The 15,449-nt window shown below is 48.2% G+C and overlaps 1 protein-coding gene across 1 annotated transcript; it reads left to right on the top strand.

Annotated features, from left to right (window-relative positions):
* The first annotated feature begins 5,510 nt into the window (after positions 1 to 5,510).
* Lgals12 (galectin 12) lies at positions 5,511 to 15,159 on the top strand. Its single transcript, XM_076558692.1, has 7 exons — positions 5,511 to 6,081; positions 8,834 to 8,953; positions 9,504 to 9,542; positions 10,316 to 10,342; positions 10,850 to 10,938; positions 12,481 to 12,631; positions 13,226 to 15,159. The coding sequence occupies exons 1-7, from the start codon at positions 6,013 to 6,015 to the stop codon at positions 13,370 to 13,372; spliced, it is 642 nt and encodes a 213-aa protein (XP_076414807.1). The 5' UTR covers positions 5,511 to 6,012; the 3' UTR covers positions 13,373 to 15,159.
* Positions 15,160 to 15,449: the final 290 nt, after the last annotated feature.

The raw sequence follows: 15,449 nt of genomic DNA, 5'->3' as shown, positions 1-15,449 counted from the left end.
CCCTGTCTTAAAAAAAAAAAAAAAAAAAAAAAAAGCTAAATAAGTATATATTGTAATAAACAAAGGTGGAACCTCAGAACTATGACAACCCAATACACAAGCTCTACCTATACCCCCTGCTTTCCACTTCTCATCACCTCCATCCTGAGTTTTGTGTGTAAGGTGTCCTTGCTTTTTGTTTTTTGCTTAGTTTTTTACCATGAGACCTTGCTCTGTTGAGCAGGCAAGTCTTGAACTCCTGGGCTCAAAGGATCCTTTTTTTCAGCCTCAGCTAAGACTATATACAGTCACTCTCCTCCCTGGGCCTTTCCCTCTAGAAAATCATGTGGTATTTTCACACCTGAGTTTGATGTGCTTTGGTCAAATTCACTATTCAACTATCCTTCCCTCAATCTCACCTCGGCTTCCACATCCTTCATAGCTGCCTTTCTCTTCATGTCCTTATTATTATTATTCCTGAAGTCCACATATAAGCACATGCATGATACTCGCCTTTCCCAGTCTGACTTATTTTGCTTAGCATGATCACCAGATTCTTCCATTTTCCTGCAAACAATGAAAAGTCATTCTTTGTGGTTGAATGAAACCATGTTTTCTTTATCCACTCATCCATTGATTTCTCTTTACCGTTTAACTAGTTTTTTGGTTTTTTTTTTTTTTTTTCTTTTCAAATCCTTTTGCATCCCTAATACCTCATTTTGTTTTCAGGCTTGAAACTTTATTTTCAGAATGATGTTTGGCCTGAATATCTGTGTCCTCTCAAAATTCATATACTGAAATCCTAGCCCTAAGTAAATGGACTAGGTGAAAGACTTTAGGAAGAACTTAGACCCAGGCAGCACACTCCTCATGAATGGGACTTGTGTCTTTATAAAAGAGGCCCCTAAAGAGCTAGGAGAAACCCCAGTGCCATCTTTGATCCTGAAAACGGGTCTCACCAGACACTGAGTCTGCTAGAGCAGGTCCTCAACATCCCACCTGAGAATTCTGAGACATTCCTGATATCTACAAGGGTCTTTATTATAGCATACTGTAAAGTGGCTTGAATGAATGCCCCCAACGGGTCAGCAACTTGAACACTTAATCCCCAGTTCATGGTGTTGCTTGGGGAGTGTGATGGCTAATCTTGATTGTCAATTTGACTACATCCAGAATCAGCTAAAACCCAAGCAGCTGAGCCTGTCTGTGGGGCATTTTTTTTTGGGGGGGGGGGAATATTTGAAGTGGAAGACCTACCCTAACTAACTCTGAGCCAGACATTCTGATAGCAGCTCATATGAAAGAACATAGAAGAAGTGTCTGTTTTTGACTACTTGCCCTCACCTCACTCTCACTAGCAAGTTCATCTAACCTGCTGTCAGGGCATTCCTTCAGTAGTACTGGAGCCTGCTTCTTTGGGATTCCAACATAGACTAACAACCAGCAGCTCTCTGGGACCCCTCCCAGACTCCAGCACCAGATCAGGACTGCAGAGACATCTAGTCTGGAGGAGGACTGACTGACTACTGGATTCCTGGCCTTTCCCTCCTGAGACAGCCATTGTTGGACTACGCAAGATATATATCCATTCATTCTATCAGTTCTGTTCCCTCAGAGAACCCTGACTACTATAGGGAGGCTTAGGGGGTGTGGCCTTGCTGGAGGTTTTAGACTTTGGGAGGAAAAAGCCTCGTGGCCACTTCCACTCTGCTCTCTGCTTTGTGCTCATGGTTGAGGTGTGAGCTCTCAGCTTCCAGGTCCTGCCACCATGCCTGCAGCAGCTGCCATGCCTCCTGTGGTAGTTTAAATGGAATTGGCCCCCATAAGCTCATAGGGAGTGGCACTGTTAGGAGGTGTGGCTTTGTTGGAATAGGTGTGGCCTTGTTGGAGGAAGTGTGTCACTATGAAGTCAGACTTGGAGGTCTCCTCTGCTCAAGCTTCGCTCAGTGTGACACTCAGTCTACTCCCTGTTGCCTTCTGATCAAGGTGTAACCAGCACCATGTCTGCCTGCATGCTGCCATGCTCCCCGACATGATGATAATGGACTGAACCTCTAAAGTGGTAAGCAAACCACCACAGTTAAATGTTTTCCTCATAAGAGTTGCTGTGATTGTGTGTCTCTTCACAGCAATAGAAACCCTAAGACATTTTCTCAACCTCGTGAGCTTTTATACCTCTGGAACATTAGCTCGAATAAACCCTTCCTTCTATAAGTTGCCCTGGTCATGCTTTTTAATCACAGCAACAGAAAAAAAAAACAACTGGTCCTCTTAGCAAATGCACTGAGACAGACGCTCTTGTCACACTGTGTGTTCTCTTTGTCGACTTCCTTCCCCCAAACTTGTTTCTATGACTTACTCATGTGTAGGAGGCAAGAGGTCCTTGTGCTCACAGGTAAGTACTAGGGAACTACTGATGTTAAACACACAGGGTTATTCCTTCAAAGGAAGAGATTTATAACCTGTTATCCACCGTGGTTAATAGCCTGGTGAATTTTGCACTATCTGTGTGGCTGAGACCACGCCAGATCCTCTCCCAGACTTTTATTATGAGTTTGTTTTTCTCAATCTATAGAACCAAGGTGTCACATGAACATGACTACATTGAAACTTTGTAAAATACAACCTTTATTTAGCTTACTTTGGGCTTTATTGTGCACACAAGATTGAGTTAATTATCACTGGGAAAGTTTTACCAAATTGTGCTGTGTTTAAATATGCCTAAACTACTTGGAATCAGACTTACAAAGTTTGGACTAAGCTACTTAGTCAATGTGTTGAACCGAACTGCCTTCTTGCCTCCCAAGGATTGTTACTCTGCTGTTCTGGTGGTCACAGAGAACCATACACATACTCATTACTGTAGAGACTGTAAACTAGTCAGTCTACTGTGTACTCATACCATGATTTATTGATCCAATTATAAAGCTACTGGGTGGATAGGTTTGATTGTTTGCCTTTTTCCTTAATTGAACCAATTGGAAAGGAACCTGAATTGTGTCTTGGAATATTCATGCAAGAGAGTTCATAAGACTTGATACCCAAGGGTACATACAAAATTTCAGTTTTAAGATTAAAAAAAAAAAAAACTATCTCTTTCTGACAATACCAAATTCACTTCTACCAGGAATATGTTAGAGGTCATATTGGTTTACATTTTCATCAGTGGTTAATACTTTCACAGTTAATCTTTCCAGATAAAAGGTTTGTTTTGTTTTTTTTGTTTTGTTTTTTTGGTTTGTTTTTGTTTTTGTTTTTTTGTTTGTTTGGTTTTTTTTTTTTTTTTTAATTTTCCAGAGCTGAGGACTGAACCCAGGGCCTTGTGCTTGCTAGGCAAGCACTCTACCACTGAGCTAAATCCCCAACCCCAGATAAAAGGTTATAAAATATTTTATTGAGGTATTTTACTCTGTGGTTGGAGATATGGCTCAGCTATTAAGAGCAGTTTCTACTCTTATAGAGGACCCAGACTTGATTCCTAGTATCCACATCGGGCAGCTCACAATTGCCAATACACCAGCTCCAGGGGATCTGATGCCCTCCTCTGGCCTTTGTGGGCATCTGTACTCAAAAGGCATACACTAAACATAAATAAAAATAACAAATAAATGAATACCACAAGAACAGTGGGATGAAATGTAGTTGGCAGTATTCCTGTTTATTAGTGAGAACCCAATGCAAAACATAGGTGACCTTATTCATCACTGAAAAAGGAAAGAATGCCCATATGTGAGAATGAGAAAAGTTATTATCCATGTTGAGAAAGATGAACCCAGTTCCCACAGACACAGAAATAATTCCAGCTAGGTTAAATGGGAGTGGGGCTAGATGCCAAGTTCCGTCCCTTCTTCCTGACTAGTTTTTCTCCTAATGTTCACACCCTCTAATTATCTCATCCAGTTCCCAGGTGGTGTGAAGAAGCACCCCTTTCTTGTTCTGGAGAATGGATTCTTGGGGTGTTTTGAGTTCACCCAGGGCCCTCCTGGATGTTCAAAACCGAGGTAACCGGGAGAGAGAGACATTATGCCTCCCTTCTTCATTGTGCCCTTCCCCAGAAGGCCCTCATTGGCCACACCCCTCACCACTGGGCCTTGGAGTTCCAGGAGGAGAGCACAGCCCACTGCTCTGTGTCAGGCCCAGTTGTGACCCTCTAAAAACTGCATGCTGAATCCTGACCCCTAGAAGCCTCAGAAACACGACCGTGTTTACAGACACAGCCTTTACAGAAATAATTAAGATAAAAATGAGGTCTTGTTGGTGTGCCCTGGTCCAGTAAGGTTGCATCCTCACATAAAAGGGAGATGAGAACCCAGCTACAGATAGCAGCGGCAACCAACTAACTGTATGAGGCCAGGAAGAAGCCATCTGCCGACCCAGGATAGAGGCCCCAGGAGAAACCAAACCTGTCAACACCTGATCTTCAACGTCCAGCCTCCGGAACAAAGACAAAACAGATTTCTGTCGTTTACAACCCCACCCCAGCCTGTTGGATTTTGTTGTGGCAACCCAAATTAATGAATACACCCTCCTTCCTTCCATCCCAGCAGGACTGAGTGGGGAGTGGGGGAAGGGCACTTGGCCTTGGGGACCCAGATCTGACTACAGTGCAGGGCCTGGAATCCTGGCCCAACTGGTCTCTCCACCTGCAGCTTCTCCTCCCCGCTGTGGATAGCATTTATTTATCCTGAGCACGGGGGTATTGATTTCCCACAGAAACACCTGTGGCTCCCCTGATCCACCTACCTAGCAGGAGCTGAACAAACATCTTGGCTGGGCACCCAGCGAGCTTTCAGTTATGGCCTAAGTCAGGGTTTCTCAGACATTCGCGCCCAGAAGAATTGCCTGAAGGGCCAATTCTTGAACTTCACCCCCAAAAGCCCTCTTCAGCAGGTCCGGGGTGGAGGCCCCACAATTCACCTTCCCGGCAGACTTCTAGGTGAGGAGATCTGGTGAAGCAGCCCCGCCAGATCCCTCAGCCCAGGCCCCCGACTTGCTCTCCCCCGTACCAGGAACTACTTACTCTTCTGCACCCCGTGCACTTGACGTTCTGTCTACCCTGGTCCTACCAGGAACTCCCTGCTGCCAAGTCTGACCCCATGGTTAGATCAGGAAACCTCCCAAGTTAGGCTAAAGTTGAGAAGTTATGCTATTTTTAAAGGGGAAGCTTTACTGGAATCTGTACCAGGCCTGGAGGCCTCTCCTAAAACACAGCTATCTAAGCCCAGGCTCAAACACAAGGAAGGCCCTGCCACGGTCACCCTCTTGACCCACGGGTGAACGAAGTGGGGGAGGGGTTCTGGGAGAAGAAATGACTTGTGGATGGACACAGAGCAGAGGCTGTGTTCCCACTAGCCCAGGCTCGCTCTGAGCCCAAGAGAACCCTCCTCTCCCTGCCCTTTACTCACTCCACTTTCTTGTGACCCCTGCTGGTCCCTGGCATTTGCAGCTAATGATGAAATGGTCTCAAGGGACCGTACAGCTTGAAAGAAAAGGAGTCGGGAAGGAGAAAGGAATGAGAGCAGGCGGAGCCAGGAAGCTGGGGACGGGGCCTCTCAAGGAACCTGCACACGTGTACCACCTCCGTTCCTTCCTCTGAGGTGCTGTAGACCCTGGTGAGCCCTCGCTGAAATGAGCCAGCCCCAGGCTTCCCTTTGAAATGGCCAAGTGCTTCCGACACAGATGGCTTAGTTAGCTGGTCCGTGAGTCAGTGCTCGCTACCCGCCCCTGGACACAGAGTTTGGGCTAGCAGACCGGGTCCAGCCAAAGCTGCTGCTGTGTGCCACCAGGGCAGGGGACGGAGTGGGGGGCGGGGGGGGGGTGCGCTGATGTGAGCCCTAGAGGTGGGCCACTGCCCTTTCCAGGTCTGTTCCAGGAAGCATTAGGATTCCACAGGGAACAGGTGAGACTAAGAGCTTGCGCAGCTGTTGCAGAGGCTGAAGACCCTGCCCGGGGAAAGGTGCGTTAATTCAGTGGGGGGACGCAGCTTCTGGAATCAAGATCGGCAGCTGGGGTGGAGTTGCCCTGCCTGCTCCCATGTCAGCTGATGAACACCTGGACCCGATTCCTGACAGCTTCATCCTGCAACCGCCGGTCTTCCACCCGGTAAGCTTAACACAGTAACTAATCGGCTAAATTCCAACTTGCGTGTGAGTGATTGGGCTCCCGGGGTCTTTGCCCTTTCAGTTTGCCTTCTCTGGGCTGGGTGGATAGAAAAATGGAGGTGGGGTTGTCGAGAGGGACACTAAGGACTAAGGGCAGCCGCTTCTCCAAGCTGGAAGGAAGGGCCTGGGAACCCTCGCAATCATCGATAGTGGGAATTCCTCTCTCTCGCCTCCTGTTCGGTGCCCAGGAGACTCTGAAGGCCAGCAATGCTCTCCAGGAGGCCAGACTCCCAGCAGACACTGCCACTAATGAGCACTGATTATTACTTTCCCCTGCTTGGTCTTCTCCTCCCGAGAGGCCTCCGACACTCAGTTAATTAACACATTCTGCCAAGAGCCTGGGAACTGGAAGCCACTGTGCTGCTGGACCCTGCAAAGCTGTGGGCACCGTACCATGTGGAGAGCCTGGCCTCTGGCATCTCCCCAGGGGCCTGAGTAATGGGCTGAAACACCTGAAACCCCCTAGGTTCCCATCACCTCCTGCTTCAGTCATCTGGAGGGCTCCTTGGGGTGGTCTGGGCTCTCTGGTTTCCACTGGGTGTTGACAAGTCATACACAGAGGCTGACCCTGTGACGCTGCCCCAGGTTCACCTGTTGGCATGCCTTCTGCAGGGCTCCCACTGTGCTCAGGTGGGTGCGGAGCTTGTTGAAGGGAAAGACAAGGAGGCTCCAGGTATATGGGGCTGTGATCTTAATGGGAAACCAGCCAGCCAGCTCCTCTCGACTAGGGGCCAAGGGCCAAGCTAGCATTGTGCGCTAAGTGCTCTGAGAACTCAGGAGAGGGGAGGCCAAAAGGTGTCAGGATGGAGAACGAGGAAAGGGTGAGAGGGAGCAGACCCAGAAAAAGAGTTGAAAAGTGTGTGCATACTTCAGGAAGGCCAGGCAACTGCTCTGTGAGGAAAGATGGGCCCCAGAGGGGGACGGGGGCTGGTCACTCTTGGGGATCTCTGAAGAGAGTCCACATCAGGGTCAGCTGGCTCCCAACTTCTCCATTCTTTTCTCCTCTCAGCTCCTAGACTCTGACCATTCACTAGTCCTCAGACGTTGTCACCTCAGATGGGTGACAAGCCTCAGAGGGGACACAGCGGCCTGTCAGTGTTCTGACAGGATAGTGAAGCGAGGTTAGACTTCCCCCAGGCATTGTGGTTTTGACATCTCTGCCCAAGAAAGGAGAGCTTTGAAAAGAACTGTGATGGTTCCTTGGACTAGCCACTTGATGGGATGTAGAATTGCCATGGGAACAGATCTCTGGACAAGCCTGTGAGGTGTTATCTAGACCCCCTTAAGATAATGAGCGTAGCCGGGCGGTGGTGGCGCACACCTTTAATCCCAGCACTTGGGAGGCAGAGGCAGGCGGGTCTCTGTGAGTTCGAGGCCAGCCTGGTCTACAAAGTGAGTTCCAGGAAAGGTGCAAAGCTACACAGAGAAACCCTGTCTCAAAAAAAACCAAAAAAAAAAAAAAGATAATGAGCGTCACCCTCAGTGTGGGGTGAATCCTGGTCCACATAAAAAGCATGCGTTGAAGAATGAAAAATGTATAAAATGACAGCCTCTTTAAGCAAAATAATTCCTAGAAAAAAAAATCCCCCCTACCGTGGGACCATGTAGCCTGATGATTCTGCACACAGGAATCCCATTGTGCCCTCCTGATTACACCAAGAACAGGGAAGTTAGAGATTTGCTAAGGACACACTGGACCCCAAGGATGAAATGCCTACAATCAGATCCAGAGCCTGAGGCCATTAAGGACCAGAGTTTAGTTAATAAGTACAGAGAAACTAGAGTGGTACAGTGTAATGGGAAAAGAGTGAGACATGGGGATCTTCCCTCCTAGGAGCGTGTGAGGGGAACAGGCCCGTATAGTAAGACTAAGACACAGCAGGGCACAGTTAGGGGACAGCTCTGGGCAAACGCTGCACCATGCCCCTCAGGGAATGAAAATCGCTCTTAAAATGTAGTGAGTGTCTGGTCCCCAGAAGAAGTCCTTTTCCCAAGGTCAGGCATTTAGTTCAGGACCTCCATTCCTTCAGGGGCTTGAGGAAAGTTCCTACTTGCTAAAAGCGCCATTCTTCTTATCCCTGGCAAGAGGAACTTGTGGCCCTTCCTTGGTATAAGAGGGCTACTGGTGGAGTTACTGAACCTTTGAGAACAATAGGCATTTAGACCACTTTTGTCTCAGGGAAAATGCTGTAATGAAGTTAATGGCCACTTTTACCCCTGAATCATTGAGTCTGCTTTCAATCTCACCTGTGACTAAACTATTGCCTTTTTTCAATAAACTGGATGACAGCCAACCTGATTCACCCTCAGATCTTGTCTGTCTACCCATCCCCAACCCCCACCCCACCCCCAGAACTCCACATATCCTCTTTGGGACATGAATTCTGCCAAAGCAGGTCTCCAGCAGTTAGTGGCAATGACGATGATGATGACTTACATTGACTAAGAGCTCTGTCATCAATCAAGAGGGCCTGGACAGTGCTCTGGTCCCAGTATCAGGTCTGCCACCTACCAGCTCCAACCTTGAGTAGATTACATAAGTTTATCTGTACAATGCACCTGCCTTGCAGAGTTCGGGGGGGGGGGGGGGACAAATAATAAAACTAGGGAGGCATGCTTGCTGTTGCCTGGGATGGATTATGCACACGGTGACAGTAGGCTGCTCTTCATCTGGGCTCTGTCTGCTTCTCCAGGTGAGTGTAAATGGACAACATTTTCTTCACTACCGCTACTGGCTCCCACTGTCACGTGTGGACACCCTGGGCATATTTGGTGACATTTTTGTGAAGGCTGTTGGATTCCTGAATACCAATGTAAGTTCTCTTGGAGCCAAGATGGCCTCTGACTTTTGATCTAGACAGGTCTGGGGCTTGCTCACTCACCCCAGACTAAGAGAGAGACAGAGGAAGATCTTCTATGCCTCAGATAACCGAGACAGGGGAAGTGCACAAAGGTGTCAGAAATGAATAGGGTGCAGACGAAGAAAAGGTGGCCACAGTGAGGAAGCCCAGGAGCCATAGATAAGACTCTTTCCTGTTGGTGGAGTCTGCTTGGCACTGAGGGGGCAAAGGATTTGGTACATCAGGGTCCATGCAAGCTGCAGTTTGATAATGGATCCTATCTACCTGATTAACTTATTCAAAATACAGCCAAATACGTGGTCCAGTGGTAGCGCTGCCCTGGCAAACACAAGGCCCTAGCTTCAATCCCAATACTGCCAAAAAACAGCCCTGGATTGATGAAGTAAGTCTGAGGTGGGGCCAGGAACAGGAACGTTCAACACACAGCTTTTAAAGGTGTGAGAAGCAGTCAGGGGCATACAGTGGTCCCAACGGCTCGCAGTTCTTTTTTCTTCCCTTACAGCCATTTGTGGAGGGTAGCAGAGAGTATCCAGTTGGCTATGTGAGTTTCTTCCTTCTATTTTTTATTACATTTATTTTGTGTGTGTGTGTGTGTGTGTATGTGTGTGTGTGTGTGTGTGTGTGTGTGTGAATACATGATATGTCCATATGTGTATGATGAGGGAAGCATGCATGTGTGGAGGTCAGAGAACAATTTGTAGAAGTTCCGTCCCCATGTGAGTCCAGGGATGGATATCTGAGTCTTTAGGGAGCATGGCTGGACAGCCATGCTTAGACGCCAGCTGGCCTCTCTCCTGCCTGCACATGGTTGCACAAGGCCCAGCTGACCCCTTCCCTCACTGATGTGGATACCAAAAATGTGCCTGGCTCCCTTAAGTCCCAGGAGAGCCTAGATTTGTCTCTCCCCTCCTGTCTCCAAGGCAAGCTTGGGAAAATGGGTTGGAGGTATTTGGCTACCTGCAGGGGCCCATGACCCCCATCAGAAGATAACTTTCTACAGAGCTTTAGATCCTCAGATCAACCCTGCAAGATGGCTGTGGTTGGCTTCACAGGACAAAGACGGGAGATGAGACCCATGAGCTTGCCGGACATGTGGGATGGCAGCTCCACTGTCCTTCTAACTCTTCCCATTACTCAAAGATGGGGTGGGGGGTAATCTCAAGAGTCAAAGGATCCTCCACCGGGAGCCCAATCACTCACCTGCTGCTAGGAAAGGCACAATCTCTTTGTGTCCCCCAATACAAGCAAAGTAGGAAGACCTCCTTGCCCAGGCAGATGCTAACAACACCCTCCCCCCCCCCTTCTCTCCTTCAGCCCTTCCTGCTGTCTAGCCCCAGGCTGGTAAGTGAGCCTTGCTCTAGGTCTCTCCTGGAGGTAGAGTCCCATTTCAGCTCCCCGACTTCCTGCTTTCCCTTTCTTTGTGGAGAACTTCAGCAGTGGGAGGGTGAGGCAGCTCCGGGCTGAACTCCAGTTTCATCGGCCCTCCTCACTTACTCTGCACATGGGTATTTAATACTCCCCTGTGACTGGCCCAGTGCCAAGGCTAGGAGGTCCCTCCGGGCCCAGACCTCCAGTTGCTCATAGGTGGCAGTGACAAACCACTGCTTGCCTGCTGCATACAGTTCAAAGCACATCTGTGGAAGAAGGCACCAGGACACTGAGCACAGCCTGGAGGGGCCTGAGCCGGCTGGCAGCAGGTCTGCCGCAGGTGTAAGCAGGACTGAGTCTCCTAGCTGCAAGCCTGTAGACTCACCTGCCCTGGCATTCCTGGGTTCCCTGAGGGTAGCCTGCTGGTGAGGGACCCTGACACCGCTCTGATCACCATCTTAGTCATTTTCTGTCTGTCAGGAGGTGCCCTGCTCACGCACTCTTCCTCGGGGTCTCTGGCCCGGGCAAGTCATTGTAGTTCGAGGATTGGTCTTGCAAGAGCCGAAAGAGTAAGTATTTAATTTTAAGAAGAAGAAAGAGACAGGCGGTGGTGGCACACGCCTTTAATCCCAGCACTCAGGAGGCAAAGCCAGGTGGATCTCTGTGAGTTCGAGGCCAGCCTGGGCTACAAAGTGAGTTCCAGGAAAGGCGCAAAGCTACACAGAGAAACCCTGTCTCCAAAACAAAAACGATAAAGAAAAGGATGGAGGGAGGCAGGGAGGCAGGCTGGCCCCACGGTTAAGTTTCCAGCACCACCATTTTGCCCTGTGTTACAGCACAGCAAAGATGTGAGTTAGCCCAGACTGTGACTAGAGTTGGAGTTGGCCCAGATATGGGTGCTGCTTCCCTGTGGAGTGAACTAGCTTCACATCACAAGTCCCAGAAAAGAGCCTTTGCAGTTGAGACCCGAATAGGAGATAGGGCCTCCGACATTGTCACAATGCTTGGTTTAGGAAACAAGCTACCCTAGAAAGAAAGTGTTCGGTAGTGCTTGGAAGCCAGAACCTAGAGGCAGTTCGAAAATGGATGCTTCCTGGCTTCTTCTCCAGTGGGTGCTCAAACCCTGACCTGTAGCTTAGGTCCATTTAGACTAGAGGTTTCCGTGTCCCCTAATGTCACCCTGACCCCATCCAACAGAGCCCTGGACTTGGTAAGAGATTCCCCTAGATGCCCATCAAAACTCTGGAGCTAGAGAGATGGCACAGCATTTAGAAGCACTCCCAACACAAATGTGAGGGCTGGAGTTCAGATGCCAGCACCCCTGGAACAAGCCAGGGACACGCATAGCCCTCAGCACCTCTGGAGACAGACAGGAGTGCTGTGGCTTCCTGGCCTCTAGCCTCACTGAGAAGCTGGAGCTCCAAGCTCAGGGAGGGAGCCTGTTTCAAAGAAATAGCATAAAGAAATAGAGGAGGACACCTGACACCCTCCTCTAGTGCGTGTGTGCGCACACACGCGCACACATACACACACGCACACACAAAGATGTAGATGCTATGTATGTAATAATACTATCTAAGCAAATAATATCATTTCCATACTTAATTTTTCTACACAAGCAACTTACATGTTCTTTCATTTAATTCTAACAGCCAAGATGGGAACAGCATTCTTATCCTCCCTAATTTACAGATGAAGTGGCTTGTCCAAGGCTGAAGCTCGAAAGTCAGAGCATAAACCCTGCAGCCTGGTCCTTACCACTAAGCTCTTGCAAAAGCATTAAGCCACAACATGACACATAACAATAAATGTTAGCTGATGCTGTGATCACAGCTATCCCCATTTTCGGGGCAATAAACTGAGGCTCCAAAGAAGTAATTATTCCGCCCCCATAGTCTTCCAGTCAGAGATTCAAGTATGATACTCACGTGCTGTCTATGCCTCTGTGCTGTTATGTGTCCAAGTGTTCTGCCCAGAGCCTGACACAGAAACTTAATTCTTGGAAGCTATCTAATCCTCCAGTGGCTCTCCTGCTTCCAGCCTTCTCCTTCAGAGACACGACAGCCTGTAGGCAACAGAGGCTGATCCACTTCTCTGCCTCCTTCCTGTAGTTTCACCCTGAGCCTGAGGGATGGGGCCACCCATGTTCCTGTGACACTCAGAGCTTCCTTCACAGACAGAACACTGGCCTGGGTCTCCTCCTGGGGACGAAAGAAGCTGATCTCAGCCCCCTTCCTCTTTTACCCCCAGCGTTTCTTTGAGGTAGGTCTGAGCCAAGTCATCACATCTCTCCTTGAACCTATTCCCATAGTAATCTGGACTGTGGGCTGGATCTTGGGATAGAGGAGCAAGCCAATACCCTGGGGCTAGGTACCCAGAGCCAGCTCCACAGAGAGAACGTCCAAACATTGGCCTTCGGTCCTCTATGCTGATGCCAGAGATGCTGGGCCCAGAAACATAGGCATGGTGAATGCAGATGGGGCCAAGCATCAGTTGTCTTTCAAAGCTCCCCTAAGATTCTAAAGGCCAGGTGTGGTGGTGCGCACCTGTAATCCCAGCCCTTGGAAAGTGGAGGCAGAAGAATCAGGAGTTCAAGACCAGCCTCAGCTACATAGGAAGCTGGAGGCCAACCTGAGCTACGTGAGACTTGATCTCAAGCTCCCTTTATGGCTCTAGTGTGTAGCCAGGGTTGAGAGCATTTCCCGGGGGAAAGCAGCATCGCAGATGGTGAACTTTAACCCCTGAACCTGACTGTCTCTGATCATTGTGTCCCCTCAGTGGAGGGGGATCTCTATAGTGGTGCACCAGGGAGGGTCTGTCTGGAAGCCCACCACCCACTCAAGCTATTCTTACCAGGTACTGCTCCTGTGCCAGGAGGGAGGGCTGAAGCTGGCACTCAATGGGCAGGGGCTGGGGGCCACCAGCCTGGACCAGAAAGCCCTGGAGCAGCTACGGGAGCTCAGGATCAGTGGAAGTGTCCATCTCTACTGTGTCCACTACTAAGGAGGGCTCCAAGGGCACCCCAATCAGAGAAGAGGAAGGGCAGCTGCAGCCAGGGCTCCACAGTACAGCCTCACCCTGGCATCCTCACTGGACCACTGACCTGTCATCACTGTGCAGGCCTAGTTCACATCACAAGCTCGAGTCTGCAAGAGCATCAGGGCCCCACGGCTAGCGAAGGCTTACAGCTCTGTGCCTCCTCTATCAGGAGCTTGGTGGCTCTATCTTCCTAGACTATACTCAGGGGGGACAAATGTTATAACCTCACAAAGACACACACGCGCACACACACTTATTGCATTTTAATCAATTCTGAAATCAAGGGCCCAGGTCAGTGTGGTGTCTCTGCATTCCTCTTCAGCATTCAAACTCTGTCTTGGCCCTCATTCCACCACTCCATGGGGCCATGTGGCTGAAACCCTATCCAGGCCCAGCCACTGAGAAGGCAAATAGAGTGTGAGAAGATGAGCCCCAAGCCTATGATCAACACATACCGTCTACACTCACATTTCCATCTATACTTGAAGCCTTTGCCCAAAGTGACAAACACCACAGTTGCTTGCATAGTTTTGGCCAAAGCAAAATAGCCACATCCCAGAAAAACACACTGATAATGGGGCCACATTTTAGGCACCCAACCATGTAAACAACAGTAATCTCTCCTAAGATTATAATATAGTCTAGGTGGGTCAGAGACAATGCCATCTATGTTTGTATAATATACTCCGTGATGTTCACACAGTGGCAAGATGGTCGAATGATGAATTTCTCAGAATTTCTCCCTGTCATAAAATGATACAATACTCTATTTAGCAGAGCAAGTAGACCAGGAAAAAAAGGAAGACTGTGGAGGGTTTGATTTGGTCTACTCCTGGAAATAAAATCTGGGTTCACCTCAGAGTGGACTTCAGACTCTATCTCTTGGAAATGTTTCTGTAATCCCATCTGCATGCCCATAGCTGTATCAAGTCACTGGGTGGAGGATGCTGACGAAGGATTCGCCATTTATAACTTTATACTCGAAGCAGAGAGCCATTTTCTTCCCTCATCCATGTACCAAGATTGAGCATACATCTATCATGGAAAAAAAAAACTCAATAAATACCAGGGGGGAGGAGCTTTTACTGCCAATGTGCCTTTATCATAATCCAGGGAAACTAGAAGTCGGAGAAAAATTTGGCTGGAAGATAACCCTTAGACACCAAGGCCCTGGATTCTGGGAAGAATCTGGGTCAAAGAAGAGATGGCAGGTTGGTAGGTTGAGGTAGAGAGTGTACAGCTTTCATGGCAAAAAACAAAGGGAGGGCAACAGGCCACTTAGCCAGGAGTAAAACCTATGGCTGCTTACATACCTTGACGGCTTTCTTACAGCTTTAAAGTAGACCCTAAAACTCTGTAGAGAATTTCTTTATTCTCCATACAACTTTTCCTCAACTTTCCTCATCCCTTTATTATATACCACAGTATTTTTTTAATAAACTTATTAAGGCCTGAAGAGATGGATCAGCAATTAAGAGCACTAGCTGCTCCTCCAGAGGACCCGGGTACAATTCTGAGCATCCACATGGCAACTCACGCCTATCAGTAACTCCAGTTCCAGAAGATCTGATGCCCTCTTCTGGCCTCCACAGACACAGGCAAAACACCCATATAGAAAAGAAAAATTAGCCAGGGAGGCAAAGGCAGGCAGATCTCTGAGTTCAAGGCCAGCCTGGTCTACAGAGCAAGTTCCAGACAGCCAGGGCTATACAGAGAAACCCTGTCTCAACCTACCCCCCAAAAAAATTTTTTTTAAATAAACTTGTTCCCACACATATATAATTCATGATTTGCATTAGCACCTCAGCAGCACTTATTAATATAATCATATTTATTTAATTTACTAATGAAATAAACTATATTGAGAGAATTCTAATATACTGCCTTAAAATTTTTGGAGTGAAATTCATATGGTGTTGATGAATCTTAATAAATACATTGTGTATTTTATTCACTAATATGTATTATTTTGTATTATAATTGGCCTGTCATTTTACTTATTCATGTGTATTAGTGGCTTTTCTATTATTGTAATAAACAC

This window comes from Peromyscus maniculatus, chromosome 1 (assembly GCF_049852395.1).
Source record: "Peromyscus maniculatus bairdii isolate BWxNUB_F1_BW_parent chromosome 1, HU_Pman_BW_mat_3.1, whole genome shotgun sequence".
Lineage (NCBI taxonomy): Eukaryota > Metazoa > Chordata > Mammalia > Rodentia > Cricetidae > Peromyscus > Peromyscus maniculatus.
Note: the sequence above shows the minus strand (reverse complement) of the source record. Positions and strands in the feature narration are given on the sequence as shown.